This window comes from Hylobates moloch, unplaced genomic scaffold (assembly GCF_009828535.3).
Source record: "Hylobates moloch isolate HMO894 unplaced genomic scaffold, HMol_V3 SCAFFOLD_6, whole genome shotgun sequence".
Lineage (NCBI taxonomy): Eukaryota > Metazoa > Chordata > Mammalia > Primates > Hylobatidae > Hylobates > Hylobates moloch.
Genome location: NW_026652281.1, coordinates 116086951 through 116113080, shown reverse-complemented (window position 1 = coordinate 116113080; position 26130 = coordinate 116086951). Strand labels below are relative to the sequence as shown.

General features: G+C 41.0%; 1 protein-coding gene and 1 long non-coding RNA gene across 6 annotated transcripts in view; both read left to right on the top strand.

Annotated features, from left to right (window-relative positions):
* The window catches only part of SIL1 (SIL1 nucleotide exchange factor), a 334141-nt gene that overhangs the window by 244027 nt on the left and 63984 nt on the right, over positions 1–26130 (top strand). For all 5 annotated transcript variants that reach the window (XM_058441259.1, XM_032158025.2, XM_032158026.2 and 2 more), the window contains 2 exons: positions 13501–13692; positions 19200–19321. In XM_058441259.1, coding sequence (XP_058297242.1) covers positions 13501–13692; positions 19200–19321 — 314 coding nt within the window. The remainder of the gene's footprint in view (positions 1–13500; positions 13693–19199; positions 19322–26130) is intronic.
* Positions 21046–26080, top strand: LOC131383863 (uncharacterized). The gene is made up of 3 exons (XR_009214259.1): positions 21046–21169; positions 21614–21652; positions 25398–26080. It is a non-coding gene; the product is annotated as an uncharacterized LOC131383863 (long non-coding RNA).

Below are 26130 nucleotides of genomic sequence, written 5' to 3'. Positions count from 1 at the left end.
CTTGAAACCGGGAGGTGGAGGTTGCAGTGAGCCTAGATTGCACCATTGCACTCCAGCCTGGGTGACAAGAGAGAAACTCCGTCTCAAAAAAAGAAAAAAAGAAAAAATACTCCTCTCCCTGTGCAAGGGGATCCCAATATCAGCACCCAAATGCAAGACCCAAGCTCCAGCTCATCTGCACCAGCTGCACACCTCTGAGGTCTGGCTGTCATACTCTTTCCTTACTTATGTGGAACTTAGGTTGTTAGCACCATCACTGAGGTGCTAAGTCCTGGCGTCCTTCTCCTGCTTTCATTTGGAGCCTACCTGGACTGACCCAGCTCACTGTCAATGTGCTCTTCGAGCTGGCGCTGGGATTGGTAAATAAATGGATTTGAAATTGGTTGGGGAGTTTCTTACATATATCAAGCTCTTGGCTACAGATATTATCCTATTTTTGTTTATTAATCTTTAAACCTAGCCTATGTGGTGTCTTGCAAGTACAGGATGGTGCTTTTGTGATTTATATAGACAATACTGTCAGATATTCGGCCATATCCTCTTAATTAAATGAGTGGGTTTTTGGGAATTGGATGTTTTTTGGGGAGGAGAACATCAATTACATTGTATCCATTGGTAGCTTAGTAGGTTTAAGTGAATCAGTCTTTCCCGGAGTTCCTTGGTTCTTGGAAAAGCTGTCTCTCCCAGCAGATTTGGTTGTTATGGTTGAATCTCATCTACTTATCCCTCTATTTCCATACAAATTGCTTGATGCTTATATGTTTTATTATGTCTGCTATTGTTCACCTGTATTCTACAAATTATTGTTTTTTTTAAGATGTGGCCTTCTTAAGCTTTTGATTCTTGGCAAAATGTAATAGACTCATTTCTCCCTATTCCCCCAACTAAGGGTAACTAAAAACCCTGGACATAATACTGAAAGCAAATGTAGGAAGACTCTAAAACCCAGTCAGAAGGCAGCAGACTGGCTAGGGACCTTGGAGCTTGGGGAATGACATCAGTGAGTTCCTTGGATTGTCTTTTTGTCCTGTATATATTTTAGACTGAGTGTTGGCAAATCCCACATCTTGAAAATGTCAACTGGCACAGATTTTAAAAAGTTATAAGAAAAGCCTGCTATTTCTAGACAAAGAATTGAGCAAAGGGCATCCTAACAGGACAGAAACCTTATTTACAATACCTGTTCTACTCCTGCCAAAGATAATGAAAATCTCCCCACCCCACTTAGTGCCAGTGTAGTGGACATTGAGGTGGAGAGTCTGGATTTCTGCCTCCTATTTGGTGGTAGTAGCAAGCTGTACTCTGATTCCTCCACCAGGGTCGCCAGGAGCGAAGTGGAGAGCCTGAACTCATATCTGCTCCTGACAGCAAAACAGTGGTAGAAGGCAGTGTTCTGCTTCTTCCACCAAGATGGTGTCAGTGGGAGTTGAGCAGAGAGCTTGACTTTTCATCCTCTGCCTAGTGGATACTCTCTGCTTCCCCTGCTGGTGTATTACCAACAGACCAAGTGTGGACCCTGATTTTCCATCTCCCATCTGACAGTAGCAGGCTGTTTATCCTGCTGGAGTGGTGTCTGCAGAGGCTAAGCAGGGAACTTGAATATCTGTCCTCTGCCTGGTAGCAGCAACATGGTTTTTTACTTCTCCCTGATGACATGGTGTCCGCTGGGGTGAATGAAGAGTCTGTACTTCCACCCCCAAGTTGGAGGCAGTGAGACACTGTGAGGCAGCATTCTGCTTCCCTCTCTGGGGCAGGACTAGTGGAATAAGTGAGAAATATGAACTTCCACCCTCAGGCCAGCAGCAGTGAAACAGTGCTCGATTCTCCCACCAAAGTGGTGTCAGTAGAGGCCCACCCAGGGAGGAACCTAGACTTCCACTCCCAGTGGCCAGCATCCAGTGGTGGCAGGTGAAGCTGTTTCCCTTCCCAACTAGAGTAGGAGTAGGATTTGGGAGAGGGGGGAGCTAGAGAAAGGGATTTTGCATATGAAGTCCTAGACATACCCATTCAGTGACCCATACAAGAAACTGACCAGAATTAATACAACAAAAAGTTTAGGAACTGAACTATAGTGTGGAATGCTGCCCAGGTTTTTAGATTGGCCTCTGGGTAGCACACAAAGGAAGCAGACCAGAATAGCACTACAATGCTCTGAAAACTAAATTGTCATTGGAGCCACAACCCACACAAGTAAGCCAGAACCAGTATACTAAACCTAAATAGGATGTCTACCTACTGAAAAAGATTAAGTAGGATCTGGAATTTCATAACTTAATGCCCAAAATGTTTAGGATATAATTAAAAATTACTTTTCATACCAAGAACCAGGAAAATCACCACTTGAATTAGACAATCAACTGATGCTGTTATGGATTGAATGTTTGTGTCTCCCCCAAATTTATAAGTTGAAGCCCTAACCCTGCAATGTGATGTTTGGAGGTGGGACCTCCAAGGTAATTAGATTTAGGTGAGGTCATGAGGGTTGGGCTCAAGAGGGATTAATGTCCTTAGAAGAATAAGAGAGACCAGTACTCTCTCTCTCTACCGTGTGAAGACACAGCTAGAAGGTGATTATCTGTAAGCCAGAAAGGGGACCCTCACCAGGAACCACGTCAACTCATTCCTTGATCTTGGACTTCTCCAGCATCCAGAATTGTGAGAAATAAATGTATGTTGTTTAAGCTACCCAGTATATGGTATTTTGTTATAGCAGCCCGAGAAGACTGAGACAGATGCTAATACTGAAATGACTCAGAAGTTGAAATTACCTAACAAGAATTTTAAAACAACTATTATAAAATTGCTTCAGCAAGCAATTATGAGCACCCTTGAAACAAAGTCTCAGCAAGGAAACAGAAGATAAGAAAAAAGAACCAAATGGAATTATAGAACTGAACAATATAATAACTAAAATTTTAAAAGTCACCAGATAGGCTCAGTAGCAGAACAGAGATGACAGAGAAAAGAATCAGTAAACTTAAAGACAGATAAATAAAAATTACACAGTCTGAGCAACAGAGAGAAGATAGATTGGAGAAAAAAAAATAACAGAGCTTTAGGGACCTGTGGAACTGTAACAGAAGAGCTAACATTTGTGTCATTGGAATTCCAGATGGAGAGTAGAAAGAATATGGGGCTAGAAAATAATTAAGAAACAAGGGCTAACAAATTCCCAAATGTGGTGAAAGGCATAAACTCACAGATTCATAAAGTGAATCCAGTGAATCCAAGTGAACTCCAGACAGGATAAACTCAAATCAACACCAAGATACATCACAGTTAAACTTCTGAAAACTAAAGACAGAAAAATCTTCAAAGCAACTAGAAAAAATAACACAACTACAGGGGAACAATGATTGAGCGATATTGAATTTTTTATCTGAAACCATAGAGGCCAGAAGTATGTGGAACATTTTTCAATTGCTGGGGGAAAAAATGAACTGTCCACACAGAATTTTATAGCTGTGAATATATTTCAGGAGTGAAAGGGAAGTCAAGACACTTTTAGAGAGAGGAAAATTAAGAAAATTTCTCACCAGCAGACCTACTCTGAAAGAATGACTAAAGGATATTCTCCAAATAGAATGAAAAAAGAATAATAGAAACTTGAAATATCAGGAATAAAGAAAGAACAATGTAATGAATAAAAAATAGGGAAAATGCAGCCTATCCCTTTCTTCTTGAGTTTTTATTATTTCTAATTTTTAACTTTTAAGTTCAGGGGTACATGTTCAGGTTTGTTATATAGATAAACTTGTGTCATGGGGGTTTGTCGTATAGATTATTTCATCACCCAGGTATTAAGCCCAAGTACCCAACAGTTATTTTTCCTGATCCCCTCCCTCTTCCCATCCTCCACCCAGTAGGCCCCAGTGTGTGTCGTTCCCCTCTAAGTATCCATGCGTTGTCATCATTTAACTCCCACTTGTAAGAGAGAACATGTGGTATTTGGTTTTCTGTTCCTGCGTTAGTTTGTTAAGAATAATGGCCTCCAGCTCCATCTATGTTTCTCGAAAGGATAGATCTCATTCTTTTTTATGGCTGCGGAGTGTTCCATGGGGTATATGAACCACATTTTCTTTATCCAGTCTATCTTTGATGGGCATTTAGGTTGATTCCATGTGTTTGCTATTTTGACAAATCTGACAAAAACAAGCAATGGAGAAAGGATTCCCTATTCAATAAATGTTGCTGGGATAACTGGCTGGCCATACACAGGATATTGAAACTGGACCCTTTCCTTATACTGTATACAAAAATGAACTCAAGATGGATTAAAGACTTAACCTAAAACTATTAAAACCCTGGAAGACAACTTAGGCAGTACCATTCAGGACATAGGCATGGGCAAAGATTTCATGATGAAGATGCCAAAAGCAATTTCAACAAAAGCAAAAATTAACAAATGGGATCTAATTAAACTAAAGAGCTTTTGCACAGCAAAAGAAACTATCAATAAACAACCTGCAGAATGGGAGAAAATTTTTGCAAACTATACATCCAACAAAGGTCTGATATCCAGCATCTGTAAGAAACTTGAACAAATTTACAAGAAAAAAACAACCCCATTAAAAACTGGGCAAACTGCTGAAGTTTGACCCCAGCGAAATCAAGGTTGTATACCTGGCCGGGCGTGGTGGCTCTCGCCTGTAATCCCAGCACTTTGGGCGGCCAAGGCGGGTGGATCATGAGGTCAGGAGATAGAGACCATTCTGGCTAACATGGTGAAACCCCATCTCTACTAAAAATACAAAAAAAATTAGCCAGGCGTGGTGGTGGGACTGTAGTCCCAGCTACTCAGGAGGCTGAGACAGGAGAATGGCGTGAATCTGGGAGGCGGAGCTTGCAGTGAGCTGAAATCGCGCCGCTGCACTCCAGCCTGGGCGACTGAGCAAGACTCCATCTCAAGAAAAAAAAAAGTTGTATACCTGAGATGCACGGAGGGTGAAATGGGCGCCACGTCTGTGCTGGCGCAGGTGTCATTGCTGGTATCTGGCACTGGCCCCAAGATTGGCCCCCTGGGTCTGTCTCCAAAAAAGGTTGGTGATGACATTGCCAAGCCAGTGACTGGAGGGGTCTGAAGATTACAGTGAAACTGGCCATTCAGAACAGACAGGCCCTGATTGAGGTAGTACCTTCTGCCTCTGCCCTGATCATCAAAGCCCTCAAGGAACTGCCAAGAGACAGAAAGAAAAACACTAAACACAGTGGAAATATCACTTATGATGAGATTATCAACATTACTTGACAGATGTGGCACCAATCTTTAGCCAGAGAATTCTCTAGAACCATTAAAGAGATCCTGGGGACTGCTCAGTTTGTGGGCTGCAGTGTTGATGGCCATCACCTCATGACATCATAGATGACATTAACAGTGGTGCAGTGGAGTGCCCAGCTAGTTAAGCACAAAGGAAAATATTTCAATAAAGGATCATTTGACAACTAAAAGAAAAGTGGGCAAAGGACATACACACTTTTCAAAAGAAGACATGCATGTGGGCAGCAATCATATGAAAAAAAGCTCAACATCACTGATCATTAGAGAAAAGCAAATCAAAACCACAATGAGATACCATCTCACACCAACTATAATGGCTACTATTAAAAAGTCAAAAAATAATAGATGCTGGCAAGGGTTGTAGAGAAAAAGGAATGCTTATACACTGTTGGTGGGAGTGTAAATTAATTCCACTATTGTGAGAAACAGTGTGGCAATTCCTCAAAGACCTAAAGACAGAAATAGCATTTGACCCAGCAATCCCATTACTGGGTATATACCCAAAGGAATAGAAATTGTTCTGTTATAAAGACACACACATGCATATGTTTTTGAGTTTTTAAAATTGTTTGATAGTTGAAGCAAAAATTATGACATGATCTGTTTCTGAATGTATAGTGAGGAATTTTGAAGACAATTAGGAGGAGGAAAGGATTAAACATATTTGGAGGTAAGGTTTCTACATTTCACTCAAAGTGATAAAATGTTGATACCGGTAGATTATGATGTTACTTATGTATATTATAATACTTAGAACAATCATTATTAAAAACTATACAAACAGTTATACTCAAAAGCATAGGGAATCCAAAAAGGAATTATACAATATAAAATGTACCTTGGTTTGTCACAGCAAGGTGAGAAATGGGAAACAGAGGAACAAAAACTGGAGGAAACAAAAAAAAAAATAAAATGGTGTATTTAAGCTCTAACATATAAAAATATTACCTTAAAACATAAATGTATAATAATTGTAAAATGTTTTATAATTGGTCTAAATATACCAATTAAACAGATTTTCATAATGAATTTTAAATGAATTTTAAAAATATGCTTTCTACAAGAAATTAAAATATAAAGACAGTAGGTTGAAAGTAAAACAATGGAAAGTATATCATACAGATATTAATGAAAAAGCAGGAGTTACTATATTAATATCAAAGTTGACTTTAGATTAAAGGAAATTATTAGGAACAAGAGCAATTTACATAATGATAAAGGGCCAATCCACTAAAATATTCAGTAATTTTAAATGTGTATGTACCACTTTTATTTGTATATAAAAATACCTGAAGCAAAAACTAACAGAACTTAAAGAAAGAAACAGACAAATCTGCAATTACCGTTGGGGATTTCAACATCCCTTTCTCAGAATTACTAGAACTACTAGACAGTGGATCAGTAAGGATATTAAAGATCTGAATAACACCTTCAACCAGAAAAATTTAATTGACATTTATGGAACATTCCGTTCTACAACAGCAGAATATACATTCTTTTCAAGTGTCCATGAAACACTCCTCAAAATAGAGTATATCCTGAGTAATCAAACAAATCTCAACAGTTTTAAAAGAACTAAGATTAGGAAGAATATGTTCTCTCATTATAATGGAGTCAAACTAAAAACTAGTCATAGATAGGAAGAAAATCTCTAAACAGTCAAGTCAAAGAGGAAATCTCAGGGGAGGTTTAAAAAAAAAAGATACATTGAACTGATTAAAAATGAAAATGCAATTTATCAAAATTTGCAGGATCCAACTAAAGCTGGAAGGGAAATTTGCTTATATTAGAGAAAAGTAAGGTCTCATACCTATAATGGAAGGTCCTACTTCAAGAAACTAGGAAAAGATTATCAAAACAAGCTCAAAGCAAGCAGAAGGAAGGAAATAAAGAGCAGAAATCAATGAAATTGAAAACATGAAAACAGTAGAGAAAAATCAGTGAAACCAAAAGGTGATAAACTTCTATCAAGACCGACAAACATGGCTGGGCATGGTGGCTCACGCCTGTAATCCCAGCACTTTGGGAGGCTGAGGTGGGCAGATCACCTGAGGTCAGGAGTTCGAGACCAGCCTGGCTAACATGGTGAAACCCCTTCTCTACTAAAAGTACAAAAATGAGCCAGGCATGGTGGCGCACGCTTATAGTCCCAGCTACTCGGGAGACTGAGGCAGGAGAATCACTTGAGCCCAGGAAGCAGAGGCTGCAGTGAGCCGAGATTGCATCACTGCGCTCCAGCCTGAGCAACAGAGTGAGACTCCATTTCAAAAACAAAAAACCCACAAGACTGACAAACACATAAAGCACTAAGATAAAAATTACCCATATCAAGAATGAAACCAGGAATATCATTACAGATCCTGCAGACATTAAAAGGAAAATACAGTAAGAGAATACTATGAACAACTCTATGCATATAAATTTGATAACTTGCATGAAATAGTCCAGCTGTTTTATAAGCACATATTATCCAAATTTACTGAATATGAAATAATACGAGTAGTCCTATAACCATTAAAAAAAACTGAATTTGTAGTGAAAAACCTTTTATAAAGGAAGTCTCCAGCTTCAGATAGTTTCACTGGAGATATTAACCAAGTATTTAAAAATAATTAGCATCAATTCTACACTATTTCTTACAGAAAATGTAAGAGGAAGGAAAACTTCCCAACTTACTTTATGAGGCCAGTATCACACTAATACCTGAACCAGACCGAGTACAAAATAAACTACATAACAACATTCCGCATGAACGTGGAAGCAAAAATCCTCACCAAAATTTGGCCAATCAAATCCAGCAATATGTACAAAGAATTATGCATTATAATCACATGGGGTTTATTACCAGAATGCAAGGCTGGTTCAGTATACGAAAAATAATCAGTATAACCCACCATATCAGTAGGCTAAAGAAGAAAAATCACATCATCATATGTCAGTTAATACACAAAGAGCATTTGACCATATTCAGTACCCATTCATGATAACTCAGAAATCTAGGAATAGAAACCTTACTTGATAACGAGCATCTACAAAAAGTCTGCATGGAATATTATACTTAACAGTGAAAGACTGAATACTTTGCCACTGAGGTCAGAAACAAGGCAAGGATGTTCACTCTTACCATGCATTCAACACAGTCATAGCCAATGCAGTAAGGCAAGGAAAGGAAAAAATAAAACTATCTCATTTTCCAGATGACATGATTGTCCATGTATGACTCCCAAAGAGCCTCCAAAATAAAAAAGCCTTCTAGAATTAATGAGTTCAGCAGTGTCACAAGATATACAGACAACACAAATCAATTGTATTTCTATATACTAACAAAGAATATTTGGAAATTGAAATTAAAAACATATGTACCATTTACAGTTGCTCCTCTAAAAATGAAATATTTAGGAATAAATCTAACAAGACAGATATAAGATCTATATGCTCAAAAGTATAAAAGTTGGGTGAAAGATGAGATAGAGTTAAATCAAAGAAGACTTAATTAAATGGAGTGACATACTGTGTCCATGGATTGAAACATTCAACATAGTAAAAATGTTAACTCTCTCTAAATGTATAAGTTTAGTGCAATTCCTATCAAAATTTCAGCAAGATTTTTTTGTAGATGAGCTTATTCTAAAGTTTGTATGGAAAGTTGAAGGAACTAGAATAGCTAGAATTTTAAAAAGCAGAGTACGTGGAAGGAAACTCACCACCTGATTTTAAGGCTTACTCTATAGCTATAGTAATCAAGACAATGTGGTATTGGTGGAGAGAAAGAATCATAGATCAATGGAACAGAGTAGAGAACCCAGAAATAGACGCACACTAATACACCTGACTGATTTTTGACAGGTGCAAAAGTAGTTCAATGGAAGACAAATAGTCTTTTCAGCAAATAGTGGGCATCCATAAGCAAAAAATGAGCTGTCACCTAAACCTCATACCTTAAAAAAAATTAATTCAAAATAGATCGTAGATTTAAATGTAAAATGTGAAACTAAAAAGAAAAAAGAACTTCTAGAATGAAACATAGAATATCTTCGGGAACTAGGACCAGGTAAAGAGTTCTTATGACATGGCACCAAATGTAAGATTTATAAAAGAAAAAATTGATAAATTAAATGTAAGATTTATAAAAGAAAAAATTGATAAATTAAAAAGTTTTGTTTTGTCAAATACCCTGTTAAGATGATCAGAAGATAAACTACTGGAAGGAAATATTTGCATATCATATACCAGCAGTCCTCATTTTATGTTATGTGGAATTGTAAAAATGTGCACACTGAAACTATGCAAAACAATCTTAACATAATCAAGGGAAAAATTATGATTGTTCCATGATCCTTGAAATGTTTTGCCAGACATTAAAACAACTACATTGCTATTGGTTATAAGTATATATAGAAATGAAAAAGCAATACTAATATTTATTTAGCACACTGTAATTTAAAACATTAGAAACATTTAGAATTATGCCGGGCGCAATGGCTCACACCTGCAGTCCTAGCACTTTGGGAGGATCACTTGATTCTAGGAGTTTGAGGCTAGCCTGGGCAACATAGCCCAGAAATGGTCTATGTTTTCTACAAAAAATAGTTTTTTTCTACCCCCCCCAAAAAAATTCTTTTTTTTTTTCTTTCTTGCTTTTTTTGTTTTGACAGGGTCTCTGTCGCCCAGGCTGGAGTGTAGTGGCAGGATTACAGCTCAAGTGATCCTCCCACCTCAGCCTCCTGGGTAGCTGGGACTACAGGTGTGTGCCACCATGCCACACCAAAAAATACATTTTTTTTTTTTTTTTGAGACAGAGTCGCTCTGTCGCCCACATGGGAGTACAGTGGTATGATCTTGGCTCACTGCGGTGTCCACCTCCCAGGTTCAAGTGATTCTCCTGCCCCAGCCTCCCAAATTACAGGCATATGTCACCATGCCTGGTCATTTTTGTATTTTTAATAGAGAAGGGGTTTCATCTTCTCTCTAGTTTCACCTTCTCTAGTTGGCCAGGCTGGTTTTGAACTCCTGGCCTCAGGTGATCCGCCTACCTTGACCTTCCAAAGTGCTGAGATTACAGGCATGAGCCACTGCGCCTGGCCAAAAAATTCAAATAATTTTTGTGTTTTTTGTAGACACGGGGTTTTGCCATGTTGCCCAGGCTGTTCTTAAACTCCTAGCTCAAGCGATCCACCCACCTCAGCTTCCCAAAGTGCTGAGATTATAATCTAATTATAATCTAATCTCATTAGAAAGAAGTATGATAATTAGCCAAGAGAGAAAAGATGCTTGCTGTGTGTCACAGTTTTTTTTGGAGTCAGGGTCTCGCTCTATTGCTCAGGTTGCAGTAGTATGATCACAGCTCACTGCAGTCTCACCCTCCTGGACTCAAGTGATCCTCCCACCTCAGCCTGAGTAGTTAGGACTATGGGCACACGTCACCATGCCTGGCTAAAATAAGTTTTTACAGAAAACTAAAAAATTGGCTGGGTATGGTGGCCCACATCTGTAATCTCAGCACTTTAGGAGGCTGAGGTGGGTAGATCGCTGGAGCCAGGAGTTCGACACCAGCCTGGGCAACGTGGCGAAACCCCGTGTCTACAAAAAACTAAAAATTTTAGCCAGGCATAGTGACGTGTGCTCGTAGTCCTAACTACTCAGCCTGGGGTGGGAGGATCACTTGAGTCCAGGAGGGTGAGACTGCAGTGAGCTGTGATTGTACCACTGCACTTCAACCTGAGCAATAGAGCGAAATCCTGACTCCAAAAAAATTATGACATAGAGCAAGCATCTTTTCTCTCTTGGCTAATTATCATACTTCCTTCTAAGTACGGATGAGCCTCCAACATTTCACCCTTCGTACTTTCAATGTTGTGAAATTTCTCAGAGAGTTCCTGTAATGTGAAGTTTTTTGCCAGTGTCATTTCATCCTTTTTATCACTTTCCTAATTTGTGTCTGTAAGTTTGCCTTTGCTGAGTTCCTCTGTCTGCACATCTAGAGCTTATCAACAGTGGCAGTGTTAACATTCCCACAGTCAGCCATTTCTTCTATAACTCCATGTACATTCAATTCAAATTTCATTGCCAGAGTTACCACCTTTCATTTATTTGCTGCACTTTCACCTTTGCTGGCCAGTTCTCTTTTTTAAAAAATAGAATTTAAAAAATATAAATACAGATGGAGTCTCACTATATTGCCCAGACTGGTCTGGAACTCCTGAGCTCAAGTTGTCCACCCTGCCTTGGCCTCCCAAAGTTCTGGGATTACAGGCATGAGCCACTGTGTATGTAACGTTTTTTAAATGCCAGAATTATAAAGATGGAGAACAAATTAGTGACAACCAGGGCACAGGGATGTAAGAGAATAGAATGGGAGGATAAAGTATAACTGTAAAGGAGTAATACATAGTAGATTATGTGATCGTGGTGGGACAGTTCTCTAGCATGATTGTTCTGGTAGTTACACAAGTCTACATCTCAGGTAAAATTACATAGAATGATACACATACACACATACCTGTAAGTGACTATATGTAAAAACTGGTGAAATCCGAACAAGATGTTTAGTGTAGTTAACAGTATAGTACCTGTGTCCTTTTCTTGATTTTGACATTGTAATATCCTTATGTAAAATGTTAACATTGAGGGAAGCTGGACAAAGGGTACATGACACTCTCTGTACTATTTTTGTTATTTCCTGGGAATTTATAATTATTTCAAAGTGAAAGTTTTTTTGTTTTGTTTTAAGATGGAGTCTTGCTCTGTTGCTCATGCTGGAGTGCAGTGGCACAATCTCCACTCACTGCAACCTCTGCCTCCTGGGTTCAAGCGATTCTCCTGCCTCAGCCTCCCGAGTAGCTGGGACTACAGGCGTGTGCCACCATGCCTGGCTAATTTTTGTATTTTTAGTAGAGATGGAGTTTCACCATATTGGTCAGGCTGGTCTCGAACTCCTGACCTCGTGATCTGCCTGCCTCGGCCTACCAAAGTGCTGGGATTACAGGTGTGAGTCACTGTGCCTGGCCAAAAAGTTTTTTTTTAAGGCCTTCTTGATAGCCAGGCACACATCATTTTTGTGAGACAGATGTCACTAGTTTCTTATTGTGCTCACTCGCCTATCATCTCACAGCTCTAGAACGTGACTCAGCCTTCCCAGACCTCTTTGCTTGGCTTTGGCAGCCATCCAGAGACCTCTAGCTGGGTGCAGGGAGAGCATCTCATGTTATTTTAGCCCAGAGAATCAGGATGTGGCGCCCCATGGATGTGATTGCTCCACTAGGAGCTTGGTCTTTTTTAAGAAAGGCTGATTCATTTCTTTGGTTGGTTTCTATGGAGTGCTTGTAACTGGGGAGAAAAACCCATAGGTAATAGATGAGCAATTTGGAGCTGACAGCTGTTCATCATCCGGCTTTTTATAAATATCTGTGCCTTTTAATTTTTCTTGGAAGACAGATACATAAACCACTGTGACTTTTCAGACTCTCTTTATAGGCACTATCTTCTCAAATTGGGAAGAAAACAGTGTCACATGTATAAAATATTTAATTAAAGTCCTTTATTCACCTGTAATGTAACTTCATTTTAAAAGTTTTTATATGTGAGTGGGGTGGGGAAGGATTCAGAGAAAATTGTTCGAGATTTGAGTATAGTACATATAGTAATTTAGCCATTTCAAACAGTTGAACAAATTGTACACCTGTGGTTAGATTGACAGTAATGACAGTGATTTAATTTTCATCAGCAAATTGCTGCTGCTGTGACAGCTCTTACCCATAGTTTTCTATGTCCAAGTTTCCCTAAAATGTTGTTGGGATGGGTAGGGCAAGGCCAAGATAGTCTATGATTGTGAAAAGTGGAGAAGCAGGGTGTGGGTTATTCTACCTTAGGTCTCAGCTGTTTCGTGTGCGGTTTGAGGTTGAAGATGAACTTGCATTACTTCCCGTTAACTCAGTAGTTGTGACAAGCCTCTCTATTCTTCCTGAACATTGGAAATCGGACTTGAATAAGCGAACCTTGGAACATCTTGAGTGTGTTTTTAGAGCAGATGCCTATATAGGTAGACTTTGAGGGCTGTCTTCTCTGGGCATCTTAGAAAGTATTAGTATTTTTGATAGTGTAGATTAGAGAAGACTGTGAGTCTTGGAGCAGCAGTTTTTTGAGGATGGGCATCCATGGTAGACCACAGATATCTTGGGGAGATGTCTCAACCAATTTAATCATCTCTTTGCCGCTCTCCTTAGGCAAGGCAGGCTGAGGTAAAGCGGCTCTTCCGCCCCATTGAGGAACTGAAGAAAGACTTTGATGAGCTGAATGTTGTCATTGAGACTGACATGCAGATCATGGTACGGCTGATCAACAAGTTCAATAGTTCCAGCTCCAGTTTGGAAGAGAAGATTGCTGCGCTCTTTGATCTTGAATATTATGTCCATCAGGTACTGTATTTCTTTGTCCATAAGTCAGACTTTTAACAGCTCCAAAAATAAATCTCCCTTCCCTAAGCCCTAAGAAAATAGCATCAACATCTTTACTTCTCTCTCAGAGCACAGACTATTTTTAATCTAGGCTTATTATCTTTTGTAGTAAGATACAGTCTTAGAGGCCAGAGCCAACCTCTTTTTCTTTTTTTGTCTGAGTCGGAGTCTCACTTGGTTGCCCAGCCTGGAGTGCAGTGGCACGATCTCGGCTCACTGCAACCTCCACCTCCTGGGTTCAAGCTATTCTCCTGCCTCAGCCTTCCGAGCAACAGGGAATACAGGTGGGCACTACCACGCCCAGCTAATTTTTTGTATTTTTGATAGAGATAGGGTTTCACTATGTTGGCCAGGCTGGTCTTGAACTCCTAACCTCAAGTGATCCGCCCACCTTGTCCTCCCAAAGTGCTGGAATTACAGGCATGAGCCACCATGCCTGGCCAGCCACCCTCTTTTTCATGTGGAGTGTTACCTTCTTTAGTACCTCTGAGGGTACGGCAGAGATAAAATAGACATAGTCCTAGTTATGCAGCTTATAGCCTGGAAGAGGAAGTAATTGGATAATGAACAATTGAACAAATTAATTAAATAATGAGATAATTTAAGATTGTAATGAGGGCTCCAGAGGGTGATGTAAGAACATGTAACTGGAGAACTTAGAGCCTAGTCATGGACAATAAGGGAGGCTTCTCAGAGGATGTGACATTTAGGCCAAGCGTTACAGGATGATTGGGGTTGGCTGGGTGAAGAGGGGGGACTAGAGCAGGGGATGGCAAACTGCTGCCCATAAGTCAAATCTGGCCCAACGCCTCCTTTCCTAAATAAAATTTTATTGGGGCACAGCAACCCCTATTTGTTCATGCATTGTTTATTGCTGTTTTTATGCCACAATGGCAGAATTGAGTAGTTGTGACAGAGACCATATGGCTCACAAAGTCAAAAATATTTACTACCAGGCCCTTTAGAAAAAGTTTGCCAATCCTTAGATTAGAGCATTCCAGCTAGAGGAAAGAACATGTGCGGAGATTCTAGGGCAGGGAAGAGCTTGGTGAGATTGAGGGCCTGGAAAAGACTGGAGTGACTGGAGCACAGTGGCCTGGAGGGGAGCATAGATGATGTGGGAAGGTTCGGGGGCTGGAGAGGTGAGGTTGGAGATATCATGCTCTTTATGATTTTAGCCTTGATCCTAAGAACCACTAGAGAGTTTGAAGCGGGGAAGTAACTGATCAGACTTACAATAACTAATATTTGTTGAGTGTTATCACATACCAGGCACTGCTTCAAGTGCTCTGTACGCATTAATTCATTGACTTCTGTGGCTGCCCTATGAGTAGGTACCACTGTCAATCCCATTTTATAACCCAGGAAAATGAGGCACAGAGAGATTATGTAATTGCTCAAGATCATCCAGCCTAGTGAGTGGTAGAGCTGGAATTTGCAGCAAGGTCTGTCTGACCCTAAACTCTGTGCTCTAAAACTTTTGGCCACTCTGTTTCTCAAAGGCAACTGGTACCTTTTGAATTAAGCTCAAAAGGTGGAGCTAACAAGGAGCCAGTAAAAGCCATTGATTTATTCAATAAATAAATCAAATGTCTACTAACTCCCAGGCACTGTTCCAGGCACTTGAGATACGTCTATGAGCAAAATTAGGGCTTAACCTTCTAGCAGAAGCAGATAGACAAATATAAGAAAGAAGTAATTACAACTAATATGTTTGTAGGTGATAAATATTGTAGAAAAATAAAAACTACGGTGAGATAGGAACTAGCAGCATTGAGAAGGGGCATCTCTGGCTGGAGGAACAGCAAGTACAGAAGCCCGGTGGTGGGAACATGCCTAGTGTGTTTGAATCAGCTGGAGCTGAGAGCGGGCAGAGGAGAAGTAGATAGAGCTCAGAGAGATAATGGGAGGAAGAATATAGAGGGCCTGTGGGCTATGGAAAAGAGTGAACTTGGATATTATTGAAGGATATTGAGCAGAAGAATGACGTGATCTGACTTACTTTTAAAAGGATTCCTCCAGCTACTGTGTTGAGAATTAGACTGCAGGTGGGGGGCTTGGTAGAAGCAGAGACCAGATAGGAGGCTATTGCAGTAATCCAGACTAGGGACAACAGTGGCCCAGGAGGCTGTGTCTTCATAATCAAAGGCTTGTTTGAGATCCTTGTCAAGACATAGATCCTCAATGTCCTCCTATGCACCATGCACGACAGTGCCCTTGTTCTCTATAAACTGGGCTAAAAGACATGCTTTCTTCCTTTAGGATTTTGCCAGAGTCTGTGGTGAAAAAGGATGAGGATGCACTGTATCCGTAGGAATTATGGGGCAGCCTCTTCATCTTCTTTCTCTGCTCATAACTCTTTCTCAGGCCTCAAATAGCAGGACTCTGATCCTCTTAGAGAAAAAAAAATGAACCTCGGTTCTCTTTCCCCTTTCCAGTCTTACTCTCCAGGGTAAAAACCAAAAACTCCAACAGCTTTTCCATTAGAGATATTTAAAGGATTAAGGATACAAGGGGTTAGTTGCCAACTCAGTCCTCCTTTGATGTTGACAGCTTCTATTTTTTCTCATCTTAACATATTTGGATGAATCTTTAGGTATCAGGTCACCATGGGCTCTTGCACATGAAACACCGAAATGACCAGAGAGTTTATCATACTTGGAAGGGCATGAGTCCACAGGAGGCTTGGGCTAGCATTGCCCCAACAAAGTTCTTTGTTTTCCCTTGTAGGCTCTTTGTCAGTTGGCAGTGTCTTCCCTAAGGTGACATCCCCATTCTGCTTTCACAGGCCACCTCACCAGACCCATCCTGAGGTCATCCCAAAATCAGTCCCTGGCAGAAGCCAAATTTGTCTGTTGGCAGAGAAATGTTCTGAATCATTGGTATTTTGACTGGAAGGGTTGGTGCATCAGGCTGCCATGCAGCAATGTTAAGCTGTGATTTCACTGGAGGATTAAGTAGGACACAACTTGGCTCGAGTCCCAGTTGTGATGGGGGCTTGGGGTGATGTAGTACTAGTTTTAAGGAAGATGGCACTTTCCTAGCCAGGAACTTCCCCAGTCCATTCTCATTCCAGACTCACTGAATGGTGGTTTGAGGAGCTGTAGGCTCCAGGGACCCAAACTAGGTCTGCCAGGCTTCCTCACAGCCATATTTGAATTATTAAACAGGATATGTGAAAAGCAAAACCTGTGTGTGGAAAACAGATGGTGAGTTATTTATGAGGAGCGGCCTCCATCCGCCCCATCTACCTGGGGTAGTACATTTGCCTTCTCCCACGTGTCTCCTCAGCTATGTGCCACCATTTCTCCCCTTCGCTGTTTCCTGTTCTCTCATTGTCTTGTCAGTGCCCTGCTTCTTTCCTTTCCTCCAGGGTGTTGGCATAGTTCCTTCCTGCACTCCCTCCTCCTCTTCCTCTCTGCCTGTCCCACCCCACCCCAAAGGCAGCCTGAGAACAGTTTTGGCCCTAGACCCAGATGGGTAGCTGTGGACCTGGGCTATGGTCATGGTTTCTCCTGTATGTCACCAGGGAGGGCCCAGCTTTTGATGTGCACTGGGAAGAATGAATCGTTTCTTCCTCACTGTTAGTGAAATAAATCATGAGAAAACATCCCAAAAAGGCTGAAGTGCTTATATAAATGTCGGCATTTCTATCATGCTGAATTATCATTGTAGTAATAATAGATAAACTGACTCTAGAACAGAAGGTCCATGACTGGGCTGTGTTGCTTTGGAGCTGACCGAGTGGCAGCTGCTGTGCTAGGAACTCATACCAGCTTTGATAAGTGGCCATTCCAGGCATGGTATGACAGGATTCTGAGCCATAGTTTTGTATCCAGAAAACCCAGAGGAACGACAGCCAAAGAATAGGTAGTGAATTCTTATATTGTAAAGTCAGAACATGTGGGGAAGGAAGGAAGGTGCTTATGTCAGCAAAGCACCCAGCCCTGAGTCTCCCTAGTTAGCTGGGCTGTGGCTCAACCAGTATTCCTCTTCATAAGAACAGTTTGGGGCAGAAAAATGTCCATGGCCTGGGGCCACATGGCAGAGTAGTCTTCCTGCTTACTTCACAACCTGGTTTAGCCATTACTTCATGTCTGTGGTACCAGAGGCCCATTCATTTTGTTGGCACAGATACCCCAGATTGCCTTTTTATTCACACTGGAGCTTTATTTCAGGAACATTCTTTTCTGATCAAATTCATACTCATTAATGCAACAGTTATTCATTGAACACCTAACCATATGCTCAGCACCATCCTAGTCCCTGGAGCTACAAGCGTGGACAGAGAGACAAAACCCCTGCTCTCATGGAGATTCCATCCAAATGTATATGAATATGATCTTTCAAGTGGCAACAACGGGCTAGGCCACCACAAAACACTAGCACAGTCAAATACCAATCCTCACACTTGATTTCTCTGTTAGAGTCCTCTCCTAGTTCAGAGAGGCAAGGACGCAGCTGGGAAGGGGCCCTGTGGAATCTGGAGGAGAAAGATGGGTAGCAGCCACAATTGTTGGGCTTCAGCTTCCTGAGTTTTCCTCATGATTGATAGAGTGGGATTAGCATATGGGCAAGATGCAGCCTTTGTGGCAACAAAGATATATTCAAGGGAGACTGTAGCGGGTACATGTAGAAAACAGGATCCAGTGACCTTTCTGAGGAAAGCGAGTTGTCTTGTTCCAGGGTACTAATAAACCGTGGGTAATGAGATCCCCTATAGAGTAAAAGAGAGAATCTGAACTTGGGGATTTGGAGCTTAAGTGATAGCCTAGACCAATGCTGTTGAATAGAACTTTATGTAATGATAGAAATGTTCGGCACTGTCTGATACATAGCCACTAGCCAGTAGCACAGGCTTAGACAGAAACCTTTGGGAGAGCGATTTTCTTGCATATTTTATCATGAATGTCTTCAGATGCAGTCAACCTGAGATGCAAGAGAAAGGTACTATTGTTATTCCCCCTCCCCCAGCACTTTTACAGCAACCCCCCTCCCAACAACAGGGCTCCTTTTATAGTCCCTAGCTTCTAATTTAAAATCAGCTTAAAAAATCTGCCTTTACTGTCCCCTTTGGGATTGGACATCAACAGGAAGCATGGCACCATTTAGTGGTGCTGATGACGCCAGATTCTTTGTGTTAACAGCTTGTACATTAGGAGTAAGCTTTGTGACTCATTACGATATTAGAATTTTCCAGGACATGTTTGGCATAAGCAATAGCTAGGTGTCATTTCCGCTGATTCTCACGCAGGTGCTCATCAATCGTGTTAGATGAATTAGGGGTTCTCAAATTTAAGAGTATTAAAAAATTGGTTTTTACAGACCTTTTCTTAGTCAAAAAGGCCATTATTGCTTTTTCCGTGGCTTTTTAATTTGTTTTTGCATAGTCACCAAAAGACAGGCTCTAAAGAACAGCTTTCCTTTCCCTGATAGCTATGCCGTACTAAGCAGTGGCTCTGTTGCAGATGGACAATGCACAGGACCTGCTTTCCTTTGGTGGTCTTCAAGTGGTGATCAATGGGCTGAACAGCACAGAGCCCCTTGTGAAGGAGTATGCTGCGTTTGTGCTGGGGGCTGCCTTTTCCAGGTGAGCAGTGTAATGGATGTTCCATTGGCCAGAATTGCTTGGCCTGATCTGCTTGGAAGAAGGGTACACTTGAATGTGCCTGTTTCTACTGACATTTCAGTATCATCTCAATGAAACTAGAGTAAAATTTGGTTCTGCCCTTATTCCAAGTGGATAGGAATTTTTACCCATGTTGTCACCATCTGTGACTCTCTGTTCCCCCATCTTATGTGTATGGACATTAATAACACATCTTAGGTCACATTCTCTGTTTTATTCAAAGCTTATAAAAAGTTAGACCAACCTTTTATTGGTAGAGAGGGAGGGGAATAAACAAGAGTAGATCTTTTGGCAGTAAAGCTACATCTAGTGATGAATAAATGATGAGCCTGACCAAGGGGGTGCTTTCAGGGAGGAATGTGTCTTGCCCTAGTTGTCTGGAACCAATCTACATGCAGTCAGGTTATCACACTCTCTAGGCTGGGAACTGTTGAGAATTTTAGTTAGTCTGGCTTGTGATGGAAGACTGATAAGGCAAGAGGAGTGGGGAGGTAGCATCTCGAAAGAGTAGATGCCAAAAGATATGTAGGCACCACATCATTCTACACCGCCTGCAAAGGTCAAGTGTCTGCATGCTGCAATTGGTCCATTGGAGCTATTGTTCCTCCCATTTTTGAACATCCGCTCTTAGGACCATTTGTGCCTTTCAAACAGGAACAAATATTCTGATTCTTGCTGCAAGGGCATGGGTGGAGGCTATTAGATGCTTAGATGCAGGTCACGATGTTACAGGAGAAAAGCTATTCTGAACATATTTACCATTATAGGCTTTGTTTCGAGAAGATTTCCTTTGTGCTTTATCTGTGCTTGTTTTTTAAATCAGAATCTCAGTCTGATGCTCTCTCACTCTGAAAGGAATTCAGTATATTTTCTTAGTAAGTTGAAGGGCAGAGCTGGGAAAGCTGGAGGAGTTGTTCCATCAAGAGAGGCACTGCCGGCCTTTCTTTCTGTTATCACCACTCTGCCTGGATCTTCAAGCCCTGGCTCCCTGTGTTGGTGATGTTCACAGTCAAGGCTCTGGCCTCCAGGGCAACTCCACCTCCCTTGGTCTCACCTCCCAGAGCCAAAGTCTCCCAGGAAGCCCAGGGACATCGCCTCCTGTGCAGCCACTGGAAAGATGGAAAATCTGCGTATTTGACATTAGTATCTGTGGTTTCAGTCATGAGGAAGTCCAGGAAATCCAGGGTCTTAGCCTTATAAGGCTTTAGAGGCTTGAGAACTTACTAAAGCTCACTTTTTACTTCTCAGGCCAGAAAAGAACTAAATCCAACGTTATTAACCTCTCTCCAGACCCTTTTTGGAAATCTTTGCCTTACTCCCAAGTACTTTTATTCTACCTTTAATATGAACAAATTATCCTATACGTCCCTTGCCATTGCTTCTAGAAATACATTTCTTGGGGGAAACTGTGTAGCATTTTCATGTCACATCCTAGTTAAAGGGGACTAATTAAGTGAATTGAGAAACATGCATTGGGCCTGCTTTGCAGACCAGTAACTCACCCAGGGGCTGTGCCAGTATGTGGTGTTATTAAGACTTTTCTGTGATTGTATTAGCTTAAGACCATGTTAACATTTATGCAGCATCAACTAAAATTTAAATAGAGATAAATATAAAATATTGCAATTTAGTGTTTTGGTGGCAAGCAAACTGCTGTATTCAAAATGTTCTAGCTGGGTTTTTGATGGCTCACTGGAGGGCTGTTACCGTGACAGCATGGTATGGCGCCAGAGCTTTTGGAAGCCAACAGCAGGCTCCCAAACACCATGGAAATGTCAATGTTTTCTGCAAAGAGGAACCTGATGCAAGGTAAGGATATTTCTACATGGAGAGGTAGGTTTCAGTACTCTAGTCTGATATTCATCATTTACTCTTCATGTCTTAAGTATTGGCTCTACAGCTCTCTAACTGCTTCTAGTTTACAGGTGTGTATACACCTGCCACACATGTGCACAAACACACAACACAGTGATGGAATGAGCTTGCTCTTTATCAAGAGGGTGTTCAGGGGATAGTGAGCACTCTGGAATCATGGAGTCCCAGTGCTGGGATAGTATCTAGAAGATATTCTTTCTAGTTTTCTGCTGATGGGCATGAATACTGCTCAGTCAGTCCAGATGTTTGAGTATTTAGGTGGATTAGGCAGACCACTGGACCTAGAGTCAATCTAGTTTCAAGTTTAGTTTCTACCATTTCCTATCTGTGTGCCCATGGACAACCTTTCTAAGCCTCACTTTTTTCTTTCGTTAACAGGGAACAATAATAGGTGTTCTCTGCGTTTCATAAAGTTGAGTGAGTATCAAATAATATACAATGACCTGTGAAAACAGTTGTAAAGCACCTGTCAATGATAAGGTGGTATCAACATCATCCCCCTCATCAGGATGTGTCCTTTATACTATGAGTTTCTGCTATAGTAATTCTTATTTCTTTTCTTTCTACAATAAAAACCTTTATCCTCCTCATTTTCTCTTCTGTGTTAAGATGCTTATATTCTACAATGTATCTCTTGGTGCTACCCTTTTTTTTTGTTTTTTTTTTTGTTTTTGAGTCAGGGTCTCATTCTTTCACTCACGCTGGAGTACAGTGGCCCATCTCAGCTCACTGCAACCTCCGCCTCCTGGGCTCAGGTGATCCTTCCACCTCAGCCACCTCTGTAGCTGGGACTACAGGTACGTGGCACCACACCTGGTTAATTTTTATAATTTTTGTAGAGACAGGGTTTCACCAGGTTATCCAGGCCAGTCTCCTGGGCTCAAGCAATCTGTCCATGTTGGCCTCCCAAAGTGCTGGGCTTACAGGCATGAGCCACCACGTCCGGTCTCTTGTTGCTAATCCTGCTGCTTCATTGAGGGCATTTATTTGCCTGCTTGGGTTAATTGCTTAATAAGGTTTCCATATACATTTGTGTGGATGAAGAGATCTATTTCCTGGTGTTAAACATGAAACAATGATTCCGAGATCAAGAAGAGAGAGTACATGTAAATGTAATTGACATGACTACTAAATGTTACATGGCCACTGAAATAAATTTTATTTAACTATTATTCACACTTATATATGGGTCACACATGTTCATTTTCCTGTTTTTGCCCACATATAAGGCAGGTCAAGCTCTTACATAAAAAGATATGCAGGGGTAGGAGTGCTGATGCTTTTAGCAGCTTCGTCTTTTAATGGTTTTTCTTTTGTCTCAAACCTGCTTTCTCCTTCTTCAAGTAAATGCTTTCATTGGCCTTTCTGTGACCTGATTTAATCTCATGATGGCACTTGTGTGTGTCTGTCTGCAGTCTGACCTACCAGGAGTCTCTGGAGTTCCAGACAAGTCATTTGTGTTTCTGTATAAGCGGAGTCTCGAAAAGGCTTTGTGAATTTCAGAGGCCAGGCAGCCTTCTGTAATCTGGTTTTGGTTCTTAGCAAACTGGCCGCCTGCTTTTGTTTTCCTCTTAGCTCCGTATGTATCTCCTTTACCTCGTAACTGTCAGGAGTTAAACTATCAAGCAACTGGTATGCCTGTCCCATGTAACACTGACTTTGCTGTTCTCATGCCCCTGCCTCAGTCACCTTTGGAGTCCTGTATCCTTCTTTAATAACCCATGTTCTCATCTGCACATGTATGAATTACTACGCAATTACATGGGCCTATAAGCATTCATGTTTGCAGTACTTTTGAACTTTCCACAGTTTGCAGGATGTCACGGAACTGAACCTAGTACAAAAAAGGATGTACATGTGCCATTAGTCATGGTGAGATTATGTACTCTTAAAATGGATCCCCAGAACAGGATTCTGTTCTTCCCCCTTTATCCTTGGCATCATCCTTGGAACCTCCTTGGCAGACTTTGGGTTATATATATCCCTTTATAAAATGAACGAGTCCCCCTCCCCCAACCTTGTCCCCTCTCACCTTATGCTGTGTTGGCTCTCTTAATTTCCTCAGTTGTGCTCTTCCTGCTGAGGGTTTACCAATTAATTTTAACTATTTGGACCTGGGTGCAATGGCTTACGCCCATAATCCCAGCACTTTGGGAGGCCAAGGCAGGTGGATTGCTTGAGCCAGGGTTCAAGACCAACCTGGGCAACATGGTGAAACCCTGTCTCTACAAAAAATACAAAAATTAGCTGGGCATGGTAGCATGTGCCTGTGGTCCCAGCTGTGCTACTTGGGAGGCTGAGGTGGGAGGATTGCTTGAACTTGGAAAGTCAAGGCTGCAGTGAGCCATGATCATACCATTGCACTCCAGCCTAGGTGACAGAGTGAGGCCCTGTCGGGGGAAAAAAACAAAAAAAGAGTAGACAGAAAGGAATACAAATGAGTGCACATGAGCATTAAATTAATGTACTTGAAACTACTGTTCCTGCAATCTGGTTTCTGTCCGTACCATCCCTGAAATTTTTCAAGAGTACTTTGTCATCATTGGCATCTTTGTGGTAGTGAAAATGTTGGCTGCCACTTTCCTGAGGGAACTTTACCTCTTGGCTGCCATGTCATTATAGTCCCTTGGTTTGGGGATGACTGTAATTAATCACTCACTCCCCTTTTCCTTTTTTGGCAACATCATCATCTTACTATCTTCTATTAATAATTGTAGCTATTCACAAAGATTCCTCCAGCCTTGTCCTCCTTCTCTCTTTTCATTTTCTCCCATAATGGTACTATCTATTCCTGTGGTTTCGAGTCCAACCTCACTGTGGATGACTCTAGTGTCTACATTTAAGTCCAGCCTTTCTCCTGTGGTCTTCTACATTTCTACCACACTGTCTCATCACACCTCAACTCAAGAAAGTGGAACTCATTATTGTTTCACAAACTAGATTTTTCCTCCCACATTCTCTTTTTATCTGTTCTTGGCATTGTGATTATTGTAGTTCTCCAAGCTTGAAACTTTTGAGTGATATTTGAGTCTACTTCCTTCTTCACTTTGTCATTAACTTGGTGAACAAGTCCTGTGGATTTTAATTTCTACTATTGTTGTCTACTAGACAATCATTCCCCATTTTTCTGGTTTTTATGGTTTTTTTTTTAGAGACAGGGTCTCACTGTGTTGCCCAGGCTGGAGTGCAGGGGCTCTTCACAGGTGTGATCATAGCGTACTACAGCTTGAACTCCTGGCCTCAAGCAGTCTTCTTGCCCCAGCTTTCTGAGTGGCTGGGATTACAGGTGTGCATCAATGTGCCTGGCCTCCCCCTTTTTCATCTACTAAGGAATCTCGATAATGTGAGGGCAGCAACGTGTTCAGGCAGAAGATTGCCTTCCCCAGTTCTAGGAAATGAGCTATGAATGGTCTAAAGCAAGCATGGAAATCCCATTCTCTAAGGATGTGTATTAGTTTAGAGATGGCCATGTGGCCCAGTTCTGACCAATGAGACATAAAGAGATGTTTGCTTGGAAGCCTCTGGGAAGGATTTTGTTCTTATAATAAGATAGTAAGGAGACCCTACCGACTTCTTCCTGCCTTGACTGCAGCTGTCTTGGAGCTGCAGCAGCTGTCTTGGACCAGTGGGGTGAGAAGCACAAGAACAAAAAGCCAACATGCTGAAAAGGATAATAGAGGGGAAAGACAGGAGGAGGAAACTGGGTTATTTATGATGTAGTTTAGCCACTTTCATGATTTTGGAACCATCTACTTCCAGATTTTTCTTATGAGAGGTAATGAAATGTCTTTGTTTTTTAAAATCAGTGTTAATCATGATTCTGTTACTTGCAACTGAACATATATTCATATTGATAGGAATTCATTTGGATATTTCCAAAATCCCTCTCAGATCTTTTAAATGAAAAAAAAAAAATCCTCTTGATCTTCAAAGCATTCATCTCAATTTGCAGTTATATATTCGGTTGGTTACCTGTTTACTGTTAATCTCCCTTGTTAGATAGTACTTAGGGGATAAGATCCCTTTTCTATCTTTATCCTGCTGTCTCTCTAATATATAGCATAGGACCTAGTATTGGGTGGATGCTCAGGAAATAATTATTGAATGAATACATGAAAAACAAAGGAATATATTGATACCTTGGACATGAATTGTTTTTCAGAGAACGTTGGAGGCTGAGTGGACAGTGCTGTTTTTATTATTAATGATGTAATCACGGATGATTCAGATACCGCAACTTGACCCTTTAAAATCTAAGGCCATGGAAATGAGTGTATAGCCCCACTGGCTGAAGGCCCAGAAAATAGAAGGTTGGAGATTGGGATGAGGTCACACACTGGAGATGCCAATGTTTGAATAAAAGTTCAAATGTGACCCCTAGGACTTGTCTGACCTCTTGTCTCTAGTAGCTCATTTTTCCACACTCTTATAGTGACAGGAGAGGTGCTCAAGCCTTTTGCATCTGATAAACTGATTAGCATATTAACCAAGATTGGCCTAGGAAATTGGATAGTCATAGCTCTCTTAAGCTACATTCAAAGTCTGATTACTTTTTTCAAATGGCAAATAATGACAAATGGAAAATGACCTCTGACTCTGACCAGCCATCCTGAGTACTGCAGAAACTAAGCCTTCATTCTGGGGAGGGAGGCACCACTTTGCTTAATAAACTTGTCCCTTTAGCATTTCCCTTGAATTTGTCTTTGTGATGTACCTCTGCCTTCTCCACATCCTCTATGTGGCTGTCTTCAGATTTTTTCACTACTATCCCCTTCTTAATTTCTTCCCTACATAACCCTCAGCACACAAAGTTATTTGTTTTATCATCATCTTTATTAGCATTTGTTGTTGGACTCCTAAACTGACTCTTTTTTTTTTGAGACGAAGTTTCACTC